The 16,167-nt window shown below is 43.4% G+C and overlaps 1 protein-coding gene across 1 annotated transcript in view; it reads left to right on the top strand.

Annotated features, from left to right (window-relative positions):
* The window catches only part of Cobl (cordon-bleu WH2 repeat protein), a 231,435-nt gene that overhangs the window by 212,636 nt on the left and 2,632 nt on the right, over nt 1–16,167 (top strand). Inside the window, exons 10-12 of the mRNA XM_051165055.1 lie at nt 1,148–1,457; nt 12,140–12,237; nt 13,437–15,316. Coding sequence (XP_051021012.1) covers nt 1,148–1,457; nt 12,140–12,237; nt 13,437–15,316 — 2,288 coding nt within the window. The remainder of the gene's footprint in view (nt 1–1,147; nt 1,458–12,139; nt 12,238–13,436; nt 15,317–16,167) is intronic.

Below are 16,167 nucleotides of genomic sequence, written 5' to 3'. Positions count from 1 at the left end.
CCTCCAATCTTAAGATCTAGAATCTATGCCTACTGACTTACAACTTAGAGTACAGCTAGTCTAGAGTAATCGGCCTCTGTCCTGCAAACTCCAGCTCTGCACATAAAGCTTTCTGATTCAGAGAAAGAGAAAAGGTGGCCTCTCACTATGGATATTTAACATGTCTCCAGTTAGTGGGGTGCCTGCAGCATGCCCTGTCAGGTCTCGAAGAGGCAGACTCTAAGTTCAGCAGACAGCCACACACAGCTCTGCACACCAGAATGCTCATGGACACCAACCACCAGCACTTAGGTTCTCATACTATGTCATCTTACCTTCCCTTCCAAGCTAATCTCTTACCTACACAAAGAACTACATTGTCCCAAGTAGAAAAATTAAGACAGGTCCACTTGTTGAGGAAGAATGTCACTAACATGTAGACCACATTTCCAGCATCCTTCTGCAAGAATGCTATTCAGAAGTGCCCATAATACCAGAGTGGCCTATTTCTGCTTATTCTTAATGTTTTTGTTTCCTTGTTTGTTTAAGAAAGTCATTTTTATTATTCTTTTTATTTTTGAAATTATAGTTCATTTCTCCCTTCCCTTTCCTCCCTCCAAACTCTTTTATATACACCTATACCCTTCCTTGCTGTTTTTCAAGTTCACGGGCCCATTTTTCATTAACTGTTATGTATATGTATGTGTATACATAAATATATATGAAGTCATTTTAATTCAAAAGTCAGGCTACAAACAACTGCCTGCATTATCACTAGTTTGAATATTATTCACCATAATCACCTAAAGGATGCATGTTTAAAGGGCTAATTAAGGGTTTGAAGATGTAGCTCCTTGGTGCGGCACTTGCCTAGCACATGCAGTGTTCTGGATAAATCCTTAGCACCACAAATATAAATACATAAAAGGCTAACCAACCAAGTGCCCAGTTTTTTTATGGGGAAAAAAAGTTTACATTCAACTATGCATACACATAAGGGTCCTTCAGAGTGAAAATGTTTCCAGAGAGTGTTATAGGTTTGGAAGAGGGTCTTCCTTATTTGGATATACCTTAATCTCACATTTCAGAGTCAAAGAGATGTTGTCCATGTTAGGGAGCATGACACCTGGCTGGCTTTTGTTGACCTGTCTTTGTATGTCCTCTCCAGTGAGTCTGCCTCTGGGCCCTGGCAGCCACTGCAGCATGGGTGGAGTCTCACAGGTGCCTCTGGAGGCTGAGGAGACAGCATCTGTGGGCAGCTGTTTTGCATCAGAGGATACAACCGAGGACTCAGGGGTGATGAGCTCTCCCTCAGATGTCATCTCTCTGGACTCGCAACAAGACAGCATGAGATCTAAAGATAAATGGTCCACAGACCAGGAGGACTGCAGTGACCAGGACCTGGCTGGAACTCCAGAACTGGGTCCCCAGAAGAGCCCATCATTGGGAAAAAATGGCTCTGGGAACTCAATTCTAAGGTGAGTCATGAGATGAATAGCCGTAGGTAGACTCACCTACACTCAACTCCTACTTTTCAATGACAGAAACCTGTGTCAGGATGATCATCTAATCATGATTATTGATACCCCAGTGCCAATTACCTTCCACAGATTTGTCCCCATCCTAACTTGCAGTTTGTTTTTCTCCAGTCTTTCCTATCTTTATGCTGTGTGTAGATATTAAGATGCATTGCAAGCAATGCATTAGAATGCCCAGTATATCTGGACGCATGATCCAAAGGCACTATAATTGTGGTATATGTTTCTACTCAATGATGTTAAAAGTCACCATTGATAACACATATATTGTCCATTCATGTATCTTTCCTTTTCATAGTAATATTGCACCAGGTTGTTCCAGGTTTTCAGCACTGGAAATGATAAGCAAATTACATGTATGTTTCTATTTAATATAGAGTTTTCCCAGGGAAAAGTTAAATAATCAAAAAATTCACCAATTACATGGAATGTTGGCAAATAGTTTATCTTTGTGTCTGTGGCACCCTGTCCTCCCACTTCTACACAAATGTTTATGGTTAGTAGACATTCTAAGCTTTGCTGATCCCATGGGTGTCAAATAGCATCTCAAGGGTCTTCAATTTACAGTCCTTGGATAGTAAAGATAACCCATATAATCTGTTTAATAACAATTTGATCTTTCTTTTTATGAGTTGTTTCTGTATTCTTTATCCTTTTAGAAATGTATGCTTTTTAAATCACTGACTTCATTAGAGGCTATTTGACATGCGGAGTCTCTAAATCTGCAGCTTAAATTTAACTTTGTTATTTTAAATTGCACAGTCATCTCCTTAGGTCATATGGTTAAATGTATCCTTCCCTTCCAAATGTGTATAGCCTCTGACTATTTAAAAGATCATTCCTAGTCCCTTGAGGAATAAATTGGCTGAAATGCCATTGCTTTCTCACATCAGGGTGCTCCTCTTCCTGTAGTTCATTTTCAGTTATGATGTGAAAATAATGGTTTTTTTTTCACCAGGATCCACTTCCTCTCTAGATTGATGGCAAGTATCAGTAGCTGCATTGCTCTGTTTGGACTGCTTTGTACAGCACTGGTCCCTATCACCTTCCTTTATCCCACCTTGCTCACCATGTCAACTGAGCATGACTAAGACACTAAGTTATCACCTCAAGAGATGACTCCGGGTCTCTCGTTTCATGAAATGCAAACTATAGATGAGAAAAAGTTTGTTTGTTTGTTTTTTGTTTTGTTTTGGGTGTTTGTTTGTTTGGTTTTTGTTTTTGTTTTTTGTTTTTTTTTGTTTTGTTTTGTTTTGTTTTGCAGAAATTATCTCAGCTGAAAAACCACACATTCTCATACCACGGTGTAGCACGTATTTCCAAATATGCAGTGCATAACCTTGCCAGGTGGTTAATGTCTGTAGTGTAAGAAAGGGTGGAAAGTCAAGTACTGGGTCTGGCAGATGGTAAGGCCAAGGGACATCACTAGAGAAGCAGTATGGGTGGAGAATTTAAAGGTTTCACCCAAAGACAGCAGCCCTCTTCTGGACGTCTAGTTGTCACCTGGAAAAGAGGTTGTAGACTTTAAGTGGACAATGTCTGACATGTGCCAGACATCTAGATTTGTATATGTCACATCTCACAAATTTAAAATGCTGTTAACTAACCTAAGCATTCATTGCCAGACTAAACAGATGCCCACACCACTGTGACCAGTTTTCAGGTATGCCTTTAACTAAGGATATAGGGGTACCTTCACCATTCCAAAACTCCCAGAGAAGCTGTTTAACCTGAGTGCCCATCTATAAACTTTTGAATGTAGATACAACTATTCAAATATTTCCTGTATGATAGGACTTCAAATAAGTCTATGTACAAATATGTTTGGGAATCAATAATAGTCTCCTTTTAGCCTCAGTTGGATATTAGAAGATCTTGAAGACAAGGACATCAGTTTGAGCATCCCCCTGCAAGAGGCCTCCATGTTGTCTTTAGGTCTTTAGGTCTAAGCACTGTTTGAGAACTCTGTTCAGTGCCCCGTTCCTCCCTCCAGGGTTCACATTTAGTGCAGATGCAAAAGTCATGTGGCAAGAAAGAAAATTAGTCTCTTAATGAAAGTAGTGACTTTGGGGCTGGACGGTTGACTCGGTGGTTGAGAACACTTGTTGATCTTGCAGAGGACGCAGTTTCCTTTCCCAGTATGCACATGTTGGCTAGCAACTAATGGTAATTATAGTCTAAGAGATCCAACACCCTTTCCTCACCTTTGCAGGCACCAGGCATGCACATGCAGCCAAAATACATGTACACATAAAGTTAAGTAACTCCTTAAAGTACGTGATGAGTTTTGTGTTCAGATCCACAGAGTTGCCACACTGAAAACTTGGGTTGTAAAGAGGCAGAGGAGGTGGAGGCAGGACTGGGATTCTGGCAAACTGTAAGAGATGACTTCTCCACAGAATGCAGGCGGGGGACTGGTGAAGCAGGCATCCAAACTGTGAATGGTCACTTAGAGAGATTACAGCCCATTCCAGAGGACTAGTGGCCATTTACACACACACACACACACACACACAAGCACACCCAAAAAGAGTGACATCATATTCAGAAAATAGTGGTTGACACAACTAATAAGGAATAAGTTTCCTGATAACATCGTAGGAAGGACATGTGCCATGTTGCCCTTGTTAACACTTTTCTTTCACTGTGCCCTGAGTATGTGCCCCATGGGCATATGACCTCTGTTCTTCGTAACTAATGTTTTGTCTCTCATTCCAAACTCTTGGCTCTACCCAGAATGATTCAAATCCAATATCTAGCTTCTGCAACTAATCTTAAGATGGCTATTTGCATTCCCAAAGGGGTTCATCCCATGTGAGGCATCATGATGGTGTGAGACAAGGCTTTGTTCTGTCACTCTCAGTCACCTCTGGGTGCCAGGCTTTACAAGCTTGAGGAAATCAGAAGTTACCCTTTGCCATAACCAGCAAGGTCTGGACCTGGGATGAAAGTGGACTCTATTAAGTTGTTATACATGACCTCAACATGCAGAGCAGCTCCGTTATGGGACCCGTCACTAGGGAAATAATGGTTACTCATGGGCTTTAAACTTTGCTAGCATGAGATTTTCGGTTGTCACGTCTTCATTACTCAGGAAGTCACACCTTCCTTACTCAGAAAGTCACGAAATGCTGTTTGAAAAATCATGTAAAGATGAGTCATGACCCAGAAAAGCCCAGAAGCCCTGGTTTTCTCAGCTGTCTCCTTTCTCTTGTCTTCACATGTTTCAATCATCTGTATCTGGTAGGGTAAGATTGCCTGGAATTTGAATGTTTAAAGCTTAGACACAAATATTGTTTTCTCCCAGGCACCTACCTACCTGCCCAAGAATACTGTTAAGGTCACCCTCTGCTGCCAGCTATCTTTTTTTCTACTGTGCAGTCAGCTGGGAGAGTTATGGCTCCAATTTGATATGGCTATGGTTTAGACACTTAGCTCATTGCCACCATGGCTGCTTCTTCATTGCTGCTGATGTAGCTGAGTACCACCCAGTGTCCCTGGAGCCTTGGCTTTAAGTTTAAGAACCTTAGTAGTAAAGCTCTGTCTTCTACAAAAATAAAGCAGGTGAGAATAGTTGGTTGAAATCCCAGCATATTGTATATGGCACAGTTTGATAAGAGGGTACTTTCCCATCAACTCATTGGATTAGACTTAGTTGCAAATGTTTTGCTGCCCTGAATTCAAACTCTACCTTGTAATTAGGACATGAACTTTCCATCGTCTTCCTTTAAACTTGGTACATAAAAGAAATTCCCAAAAAGAATTCTGGCCAAAAGGTACATGTGTGCGCACGCGCGCGTGCACACACACACACACACACACACACACACACACACACACACACACACCTAATAAATAATAAGTTTCCTGACAACCTCCTAGGAAGGACATGCACCATGGTCATAGCAGTTTTCATTCACTGTGCCCTGAGTATGTGCCACGATTTGAAATATTCATGAGATGGTGGCCCCCTTTTCTGGGAACACTTGGAGCTTCACAGGTGGCTTTGTGCTGGGAAATGGCTATAATGACTGCTGGATGGACTTACAACCCTCTTCTTGTCCTTTATTGTTGACTCAAGTCAACATTCCTTATTCTTAAGGAACAGCTTGACAAAAGTGTGCCCTTGGCCTGCAAAGTCACTTCTCCCTTCTAATTTTTTTTTTTCTCAATAAAATTGGGATTTGTAGTATTCCCTCTTAGAATAGTGCCTGGCATATTGCCAGCCCTCTGAAAGTAGTAACGGGTTTTATTATTGCTGCTATTGCTATCATTTATAATTCATGGATGAATAAGACAAACAGAATTTGTCGGATCATCTTTATGACCATTCCCAGGGAGAAGCAGAGTGAGTGTGGCCTCTCCCACTGTAAGGAACCAGCAATGCTTCTAAACTATGCACCTCAGAACAATCTGGCTGTCACCGGGCACCTTATCTGTCTATATATCAGCCTCACAGAACTCTTGAGTCCTAAAGTTCCTTTGGGAGCATTCATTATGAGAGATGCTATAAGACGTAGATAAGAAAGATAAACCACACCGTAGATTTGGGGTTTTCTTAATAGTGGAGCCAAAGGCAATCACATGCAGCGCCTCCCAAAGTACAAAACACATTCTAGCTTCTGCATCCCAAAAAGACAGTAGAAAGATGTTGACCAGAAGTGGTTGCTAGGGGAAAAGGAAGTAACTTTACTCGGTGCTTTAGCTACTAGTAAGTTGCCCATATTCTAATAAACAGTCTCCCATCCCTATTCATACTCATTCAACTCAGTGGGTCACAAGTAACCATAAAAATGAAACACATGAAAGCGGAAGTGACCTTTTGGGAAGCATAAGGGCTCAGTCGGACTGTGATGACGATGAGAGAAGGGGATGAGGGTGTGAAATGATCAAACATCATATATACACACATGAAATTTTCAGAGAAGTTGAGTTTCTTCACTTCTTCAGGTGAAAAGGGGGCCTCTATTTCACCCCACCCATGGCCTCACTCTCTACCTGGCAACCCTTTAAAGATCTCCCTGGCCTCGGTTTGTTGGTAAACGGTAGGAGAGATGTTCATAATTGCAGGATAAGGAAATGCTTCCCGTACTTGCAGGCACGTGGGTCCTGAGTTTTTTTTTTTTTTTTTTTTTTTTTTTTTGTCACCCAGCATCTGGATCCCTTATCTAGAGCTCCAGGAACTGTGGTCACAAAAGTTTCAGAAGTCATCATGTGGTGCAGACCATAATACCTGTAGTCCTAGAAACTGTGTGACCACAGCAGCCTTTACAAACAACGCCATGTAAATCCCTGAACAGCCATTCCCATCAGCCCTCAGTAGCCCCAGGAATACTTAGAAGCATGTTGAGTATTGGACAGTCCTTCAAAGTAGCATTAGGACCCATGGGAATGTGGAAAGCACTGGGAAAACCACTCATTTGGTAGAGTGCTTGCTTTTGTGCATGGGGCCATGATTTGATCTGTAGTACTATACGAAAATGTGTATTTCTGCACTTTACAGTAGCCACTAGTCAGATTAGCTGCTAAGCCCTAGCCAAATGGCTCTTCAAGTTGAAATAGTTTACATATGTAAAATATTCACCAAATCAAGTGATTGGCAAAGACATTTACTAATCACGGGTATAAATAAAGCTAAAATTAGAACAATTAAAATTACCTTCACTTCTCTCCTTTCAAATAGGAATGCAAGAAGATCTAAAATTACACATATGACCCCCAACGTACTAAACACTAGTGTTCGACTCTAAGGCTTTATCACTGGGGATGCTTACATCAGCAACAAGAGGGTCAAGCATGTGCCACAGTCACCTGGTTTCCCAAGCTTCCCCCTTCCAGGCTGTCCTAATCATTTTGCAGTCCCAGGGTTGCTCTGGTCTTCATAAGCAAATTCAACCGCTCTCTCCCTCTGAACACATGATGCTTTTCCTCTCAAACATTTTTCACAACTGTATACATTTCTTAAAGAAAACTATGCAAATCACAAAACAAACATAACTTGACGTGCTGTGAGTTGGAATCGTGCCATTCACCTTTTTTTTTTTTTCTTCCTAATAGCAAATAGAAAGAAAGACTCACCAAGCTCCTGTTTGTCCTGGCACTCAATATCCCTGTTCTCATATGCTTGAAGCTACATAAACAGTGCTGAGTCCAAGCTGGACCAGAGCTGCCACAACCGGATAAGAGGCATAGCCTCCAACTCCACCCTGAGTCCCAAAGGGCAGTGCAGATGAGGCACATGAGCCTCCCAGACAGATGGGTTTGGAAGTTCCTGGTGCTCTTTGGTTGCCCCTCATAGCTTATGCAGCAGCAGGACCAACATTATCACATTCTCTGCAGTTGTCGCCTCCAATGCTGTGTGAGAAAATAGCTCTGGCTGTGTTTATTCAACATGTGCAGGCTGATAGCGAAATGCCCACTTAATGTTTGTTTGCTTTCTATTTTCTTGGTCTTCAGCCACAACAAACTGCCAATAAGAGCCATATCTTAAGATTCGGTCATAGTTGGGGTGGGGGAGGAAGCCTGGGAACGAAACATCCGTGCACGTTTGCTTTATGTCAGCAGATGGGTTGCTTTCTGCCCACTAGGCAGCGTTAAAGGATATATGCCTGGTGCTCTCCTGCAAGCCCACAGGAAGCTACCTTCAAGGCCCTTGATTAAGTTCAGGTAAGTTTCAAAGAAGAGTGGCGTGTTGTGCATCAGTGTAGCCCTTTGCGACAGTGGATATGAGTGTGCAGGAAAAGCAAACCCCGCTTGATCCCTACCCCCCAGAAAATCGTAGATAGGAGATCAAAAATTGGAAAATTGCCATTGGCTTTTGACCTTGACTAAATAAGCCTTCATGCAGAAGCTCAGATCCAAAGAATAGCCATCCTTAAGGCACATCTGAGTTAGATGACACTGAAGGAGCTGTGAGAGGGACCACAGCTACCTCGCTTAGAGATTTCAGAGACTTGGTAGCTTTGTAAGAGACATAATCCACGCCCAGCAGTCGTTAGGGCTTCATGCACTCCACAAGGCACCCAGGTTGGCTACTTCTGGTATATGAATAAGTATGACCCTAAAGACATGAATCACATCAGAGGGCCAGGGAGCAAGGCCAGAGCCATGGGAGATTAGGAGTGTGCTGGCTTAGTGGGGGATGGAGTGGAGAGGGGGTAGGGGGTGGGAGTGGTTGCAGGGGAAACCTGTTAGTCTGTGAGACAGTAAGGAAAGCGAATGGTCAGGGGAAAGAGACATAGGTAAAGGAGTAGCTTTACTAGTATAGAACCCTCATGCATCAGCGAAGCAGTTGTTCTGGCAGGAGGGAAGAAACTAGCTGAGAATGCCCACACACCTAGAGCTGAGCTACTGATGGCTAAAGTACCTGAGACTGATGCTGAGTGGTAGGAGAGTGAGGAACGACCAACGCTGCTCCAAACTGACTATAGTTTTGCCCCTGATGCCCAGTGAGAGCCTGAGCCCAGTAGTCGCCTGTAGGAAAGAAGGCATTGCAGACCATTTATGTGAAGAAACGTTTAAACTCTTTTACAACAACAACAACAAAAGAACTAACTAGAGTCTGAAAATAGCGCATTTAAAATTTTTCACATTAAAATAGGTTTGTCAGGCGTGGGAAATAGTTCAGTCAGTGAAGTGCTTATCATCTGAACATCTGCATCCAATCTCCATAACATACGTTTTTTTTTAAAGCCCAGGTAATGGCATGCGTTTTCAATTCTAGCACAATGGAGGCAAAGACAGGGAGATCCCTGTAGTTCACTGACCAAACAGCCTAGCCTACATGGCTAGAGAGAGGCCCTGTCTCAAAAATCTACATTCAAGCACATAAGAGTATTGGAATACGTAAGCATGCACTTTTAAAAATTGCTTTATCACACAGGTTCTTTAGAGTAAAGGTCTCTGTAATTCGTCCTTTCCAGCAAGGCTGGCTCATTCCTCGCTCACCCTTGTCCACAGGCATAGGCGGTGTTTAAGTCATCACAGTTATGCTATATATAGTTCTGTGGTTTTTATTTTTTTCACGTATTGTGCTAGAAGCAGCATTAGTCGGTATTTCTCCATAGGCTGTCTGATTGTCATGGTTACTGATTGGACTGTATTTTTCCACAGGCTCTCTGATGTCAGAGTTACTGATTGTATTGCCCTTTACAATGTAGATAGCTCTCCTTGCTGCTGAATATTTTAGATTTCTTCACAGAATACAATGAACACTAATGTATTTATATTTTAACCTTCCATTTAATTGTTTCCTTTAAAAGATAGTGTCTGTTATATGGTTCCATATTGCTTTCTGTTTAAAACGAGCAGCAGGTGTGTGTGCCTTATATTCATTGCTGTTTCATTAGCTCATACTAATTTCTAGTCTAACATTTATTTTTAAAATGGTGGAATTTAGTTTTAATTCTTACTGGTAATATTCTCTTCAGTGTCTCCTGAGTGATACAACCATACAGTCTTTGAACAAAGACAAACAATTTGATGTAAAATGTATATATGTGTATGTATATATATATATACACACACATACACACACATATATAACATTAATATAATATATTATATATATATATATAATATACAATATATATAAAATTATCTTTGGCTGAACTTTAAGCATCCTAAACTACAAGTATGAATTTAAAAGTGATCTGTTTTATATATTGAATACCATTTTGCCTAGCAATTTCCATATTTTCCTCTGCCATACAGTAGAGCAGATATTTGAGGTTTTTTTTTTTTTTTTCATCACATTCCCTGAAAGAGAAACAGCTTTAGCAAACTGCACTGAAACAATTAAAGGCCAGAAGCAAAGCAGTGGGAAGAACCATCGAGCACCTCTTGTGGTCCTTATTAATTGGTCTGCATGCACACACATCTCCAGCCAGCCCCTTTTGTCTAGCCTGTCAGAGGACATTAGCTGAGACTAACCCTGAAGCTGCTTCCTGGCTCCCAAATGGACATAGTCACTAAGGAAGAAAGACTCGTTTATTAGAATAAAAATTTTGCTGCGTAAGTGAGGGCTGTACAAGGCACATTTCATGCATCATTATCTGGGCCTGATTAGCACTGATGGAAATTGGTCCTCAATCTTAACAATCAGCGGAAAGGAACCTTCAGCTTTCACTAAGACGGACAATTGCCGCAGACATGTCTGCGCTTTTCTGCACAATAGGAAAACAGAGGCAAAGGCCCTTGCAGAGGCAGCTTTCAAATTGTTTTGGCAGCAGTTGTCTCACATATGCCATTGTCCCTGTGACGCAAATAAATCATGACCTCTCTCTCCTGAGCAGCAGGATGACATATCTTAGGATGCCCTGTGCCACAGGGGGCCGCATTGTCCTTCATGACCTTAGACATGGCTAGGCCACCTGGTCAAGGCAGCTGATCCTCACTCAGGCCTTGGAACAAGTGCACCTGCCTCGGAATGCTATGTGGCCTTGTATATGTCAGTTGGTCTCTTGTTACAGTTTCCTGTCTAGACAATGACGATGACAACACCACTTACCTTACAGACCATTTGTGAGGACTGTAATATGGTGAGTTATACGTACAAACAAGTTCTCTTTGGAGTCCAGCGTGCAAAAGCTGCCTCCCTAGCACAAAGGCATGCCATGCTTCTGGAGCTCAACTCTGAACGGCTCCGAGAAGGAAGCCATAGGCCAAGAATGGGAGCTTTTATACTACTGCAGTGGGCTCCATGTTTTCTGTCACTCTCGTCAGGGTCTTTATTATTACAATAAAAACAATCTGAAGATAGTTCACCCCTGTGGTTGGCCCAATCATGTACCCCAAGCCTCCATACCTCCCGTCTCCTGCCCGGCTCAGGAACTAAGATACAATCACATGATGAGAAGAAAACAGTTCAGACAGTGTGAAAGCCCCTTATCGTAGTGGAGTGAATTGCTTCTTCCTTTCCAAATCATTCAGGTGGATCACGGCTGAGTGGCAGCACAGAGGGAGGCAGGGGCTTGCACAATTGAAGGACTTTTGAATATTTCCCGTGCAACCCCACGGGCGCTTCTCTGAGATCCTCTTTGAGAGCACAGGAAGTTCCAAAGTGCCCTGCACCCGGACCTGAAGCCTACATGACTGCAGCCTGGCGGGAGGGGGGGTTCGGGCGGGGACACTGATAAAATGCAGATGCTCAGGAACAGCCTGGCAGTTTGGCATCTAGTACAGAGACACAGCCCTGGCATCGTGACAGACAGCTGGCCAGCAGGTGCCTCACTTCTTAGGATGCCAGGTGCAGTGCAATGCTCTACGTACCTGAGACCTGCCAGCATGTTCACTTTTCTGGTACAGTGGAATGAAAACATGAGGGCCACATTACAATTGCATGGGTTTCAGCCATTGGTAGCATTGTGTGGGCTAATCTGAACGCAACACTCCAAATGTACCATGTTTTACATGCATAACTTACATGCTACATATAATATACACGTGTACATACACATCACTCATGAAAATAATCTGTCTTTGTAGATCCAAGGACAGTGGTGATCCAGCAAATGTGGGACTGCTTAGCCTTGAGTGTCAATAGAAGTTTCTGAAAAGGACTACTAAGTGCTAAAGAATACTAATAAATTAAACAGTCTTCCTTTCTCTTTGTTATTCCCTAGAACTGAGAAAGCCATCATGCCTCCAAATGATGATGAAGACCTATTCATTTCTGGACACTTCCATCAAACCCTGGCAGAACTTGATGAAGACCTGGAAGGTAACAGCCACATGCCTCCTACTTCAGTAGAATCCTGTGTGACCCTATGGGAAATCACTTTTTCTGAGTACTTTGGTGTTACTCCACAAGAAATAAGTCTCAGGACTGCAACTTGTTTTAGATGTGTTTTGCCTGTATGTACGGGCTGACCTCCTCTCTCAGGTGAGGGCTGTTGTTGATGGATTGATTTTTGTCATGACCCCAAGCAGTAGTAAGAAAGTGTCTCAGTAGTTTATAAAGTACGTGACAAATGATACTGCTTTTGCATGTTAAGATTTATTCTACACACATCAAAGATATAAATATCCAGAACACCAAAATGAACTATAGAAGCATAATATGGTACAAAGAGAAGTGACTGTCTTTATTAAAACTTACAATTCTCCCTTACTTGGTAGTGCAAAATACACAATCTCTTGTCCATGATAGGCACCCTTAGCTGAGAAGCAGCCCATGTCACTGCTGTTCTTTTCACGTGTTCTTAGGAAAACACTATAAGATCAAAGCAAGGACAAATAATTGTAGTGAATAAGTAGAAAATCCATTAGACAAAGAAGACTATACTGTTGTCTTCATAGCACATTTCAAAAATGAAATGGGAAACCAAAACAAGGATAAGACAGACATTAAAACTGGCCCCGATTTTTTTTTTAATTCAGTTTTCAGTCTCTTCGCATTGGTATTTGGTTGACAGAGCCACGTAGTCTCCCACAGCCTGGAACCACATGATTCCCAGCATCGATTAGTTCTTTGAAGTGTCAGTGTAATTCTGAAGACACCAATATTTACTTATTCTCTCCTTAAGAAATTAGAGCAAGAGCAAATCATCCTACGTATATCTCTGTGCTTCTAGTGGACACAAGAAATAGGAAGGGCAAAACCCCAGTGCACTTGAGAACATTTTCCAGAATATTCAGTGTAGAAATCTGTTCTGTTATTGAATGATTTGGCAAAATGTGGTAGCTAAGTATGTCACCCTGAGGCATCGTGGATCTGCAAATGGCTCTGTGCTTGTGTGGTGAAAGTTGAGATTCTCGCCCCAGGCAGATGCAGATTATAAATCAAGATAACATTTAACATGCATATTTTAAAAAGTAGTAATCCCTGGGGAAATCAAAGTATTGGCCATGCTTTCACTAACACACTGGCAATACTACGAGGGGTGCCAATTAGTGACTTGTGTTTGTCTTTCTCTGCAGGAGTGGAAGAAAATTATGAAACAGATACCAGCTCCCTAACCAACTCTGCAAATGGTGTGTCTAACCACAGTCTGCAAGAAGCCATAATCCCTGATAGTGGCGTGGATGACATCCCAGTCACATTTATTGGGGAAGTTTCTGATGAGGCTTTTGACTCAGGGCCGTTCTCCAGTAGAAGCAACAATACTGCTACTTCTATCACAGGGGGTGTCGCCAGCCAAAGATCTCACCTGCCCCCATTTCAGACTGAGCATAGCCAGCCATATGGAAGGACAACTCGAAAAGAGCCTGACCCCTCCCCGCCTTCCCAAGATGTCAGAAAGAGAAATCAGCCAATCTTAGCCAACACGTCTGAAGAAGAGAATCCAGTTGAAACAGACCCCAGAGTTACTTCATTTGTTTCAAAGTGTTTTGTAGGTGACCTAAAAGCAAAGGATAAAGGCAAGGACTGTGGTTTCACTCACAGCGAGACGACGCAGGCAGGTCACAGAGTGAACTCCTTGCCAGTGAATCCAAAAGATGGTGAGGATGAAAACAACTCAGCGCTACCACCATGGTGTCACCGTGGCCAGGCTTCAGGGGGCAGCTATGGACTCAGGTATGGCCTCACTACATATAAAATTGTTCCTCCCAAATCAGAGATGAGGTGTTACGACAGGGATGTGTCCCTCTCCACTGGTGCCATTAAGATTGATGAACTAGGAAATCTGGTGAGTCCTCACATGAGTGGGAGCAGGACCGTATCCCAGTCATCAGCTGTTGTTGAAACAGATGCTCAACCTATTGGAAAACTCAAAGAGTTCTGGAGGCGCAACTCGATGGAAAAGCACCTGAATGGGCCGGCAGAATGTACAGCCAAAAGACTACCCCCCTCCACCACCAGCACTGCCACGCCAGCAAAACCACAGCCAGATAATGGAATAAAGGCAGCCTTCACACTGACCACTCCCCAGCAGCAGCCTTCCCCACAGGAATACGGGGCACACCTGGAGGAAGAGAGAAGCCGGCCGCAGTCAGCAGTCTCCTGTCACGTGAAAGTGCCAGCAGCAAACCCTGCAGAAGTCACATTCGTCAAGCCTCAGAGAAGGACATCCAGCCAGTACGTGGCCTCTGCTATTGCCAAGAAGATGGGGCCTCCGAAAGTTCATGCAGATGTGATGAGACCACATAAGAAGACTGTTGGAAGGGGTCATGAAGAACTGAAGCTGGCTAGACCACCTCCCATGGGGAAAGACGAGGCAGCCCCCAACCTGCACTCGGAGGCCCGGCACCATGAGCACGGGACAAACCAGGACTCAGTCTGCCTTTCCAGCAGCCCTGGTGTGCAGTTGCCAGCAGGAGACCATCCCAGAGTAAAAGTCAGCAGCGCCTATGGGAAGTCATCGGCTCAAGACTGTCCTGCTGCTGTCCACAGAAACTCCTATTTCCTCCCAGTCAGTTCTTCCCAGAGAGATCGTGTTTCTGTGGGACAGAGCTGTGGTTTCAGTGAAAAGCAAACTACACGTAACCAAAAGAGCTCAACATCCAACCCCACGCAGAAGCTAAACAAGGCGTGCCTGCCCCCTCCACTCTTGGCAGAGGCCCATGACTCTGGGAGGATACTGATGAATGGCTCTGCCCAGGCCCCAGGAAATTGTGAGGCCCCCTACTCTCCAAAAGACTCCAGCCTGACTAGCTACATCATCTTACAGACAGAGGAAAAGCCCAGTCCGTTATCTACAGAGGGTCGAGACGCAGATGATGCTCTACCATCCAGCATTTTCGGGCCAAAGAAAAAATTCAAACCTGTTGTTCAAAGGCCAGTTCCAAAAGACACGTCCCTGCACAGTGCCCTGATGGAAGCGATCCACTCATCAGGAGGAAGGGACAAGCTCCGCAAGGTGAATGTGGTAGGCATCAGGGGTTGGGTTCGGGGAGCTCCTGAGCTTCCAGGCCTGTCCTAGATCCCAAAAATGGGACTGAAAGAAAGACTGTGAAGGTGGAGATGCAAGTTTGTGGGTCTCATTTTTAACTGCATTCTGTCTCCTTCTTCTAAAGTATGTGAATAAAAGCACTAGAGGGGCTTTAGCCTCACAGGCCCTAGCAGCCCAGTAGAAAGGATTCCAATCAATAAATATCCATCTACTGAGACAGAGTAATAGTGAAACCAGGGTGTGGTGCTGTCTGTGCTGTGGTCCAAAAGCACTCTGTCAGCTTTGTGTTGTTGTAGCGAAATATCTGAAAAACTTAGAAAAAGGAAAGGTTTGTTTGCATCATGGTTTGGCGGTTTTAGTTCATGGTCAGTTGGCTTCCTGCTTCTGAGCTTGTGGCAGAGCAACACAGTATGGTGAGAACACATGGCCCATCAAATGCTCACCTCATAACCAGACAGGTGAAAGAGACAAGTGCTCCACCATCCCTTTCAAGGACCTCCTTCCAGTGATCTTAGACCTCCCACCAGGACAACATCCTAAAGTCTTCACCAGCTCCTAGTAGTGATAGCTGAGAACTATGCCTTCCATGAGCTTCTGAGCAATGCCTTGACACGTCGAGATAGTAAGCCAAGGAGGGCCACTGCTTTCTGTACAGGCTTGTATGGCTAAACATTCTGAGACCTGAGAATGGCTTCATTGTTGTGTGAACAGCATGAGGTGTCACACAAGCCTATATGACAACTGGTGGGCACTCAGCAGGGACAAATGACACCGATTACATCAAACAACATCAATAGGAGGTTGAAAAAGGATGTTGC

This window comes from Acomys russatus, chromosome 22, assembly GCF_903995435.1.
Source record: "Acomys russatus chromosome 22, mAcoRus1.1, whole genome shotgun sequence".
Lineage (NCBI taxonomy): Eukaryota > Metazoa > Chordata > Mammalia > Rodentia > Muridae > Acomys > Acomys russatus.
This window is presented reverse-complemented; position numbering and strand designations above follow the sequence as displayed.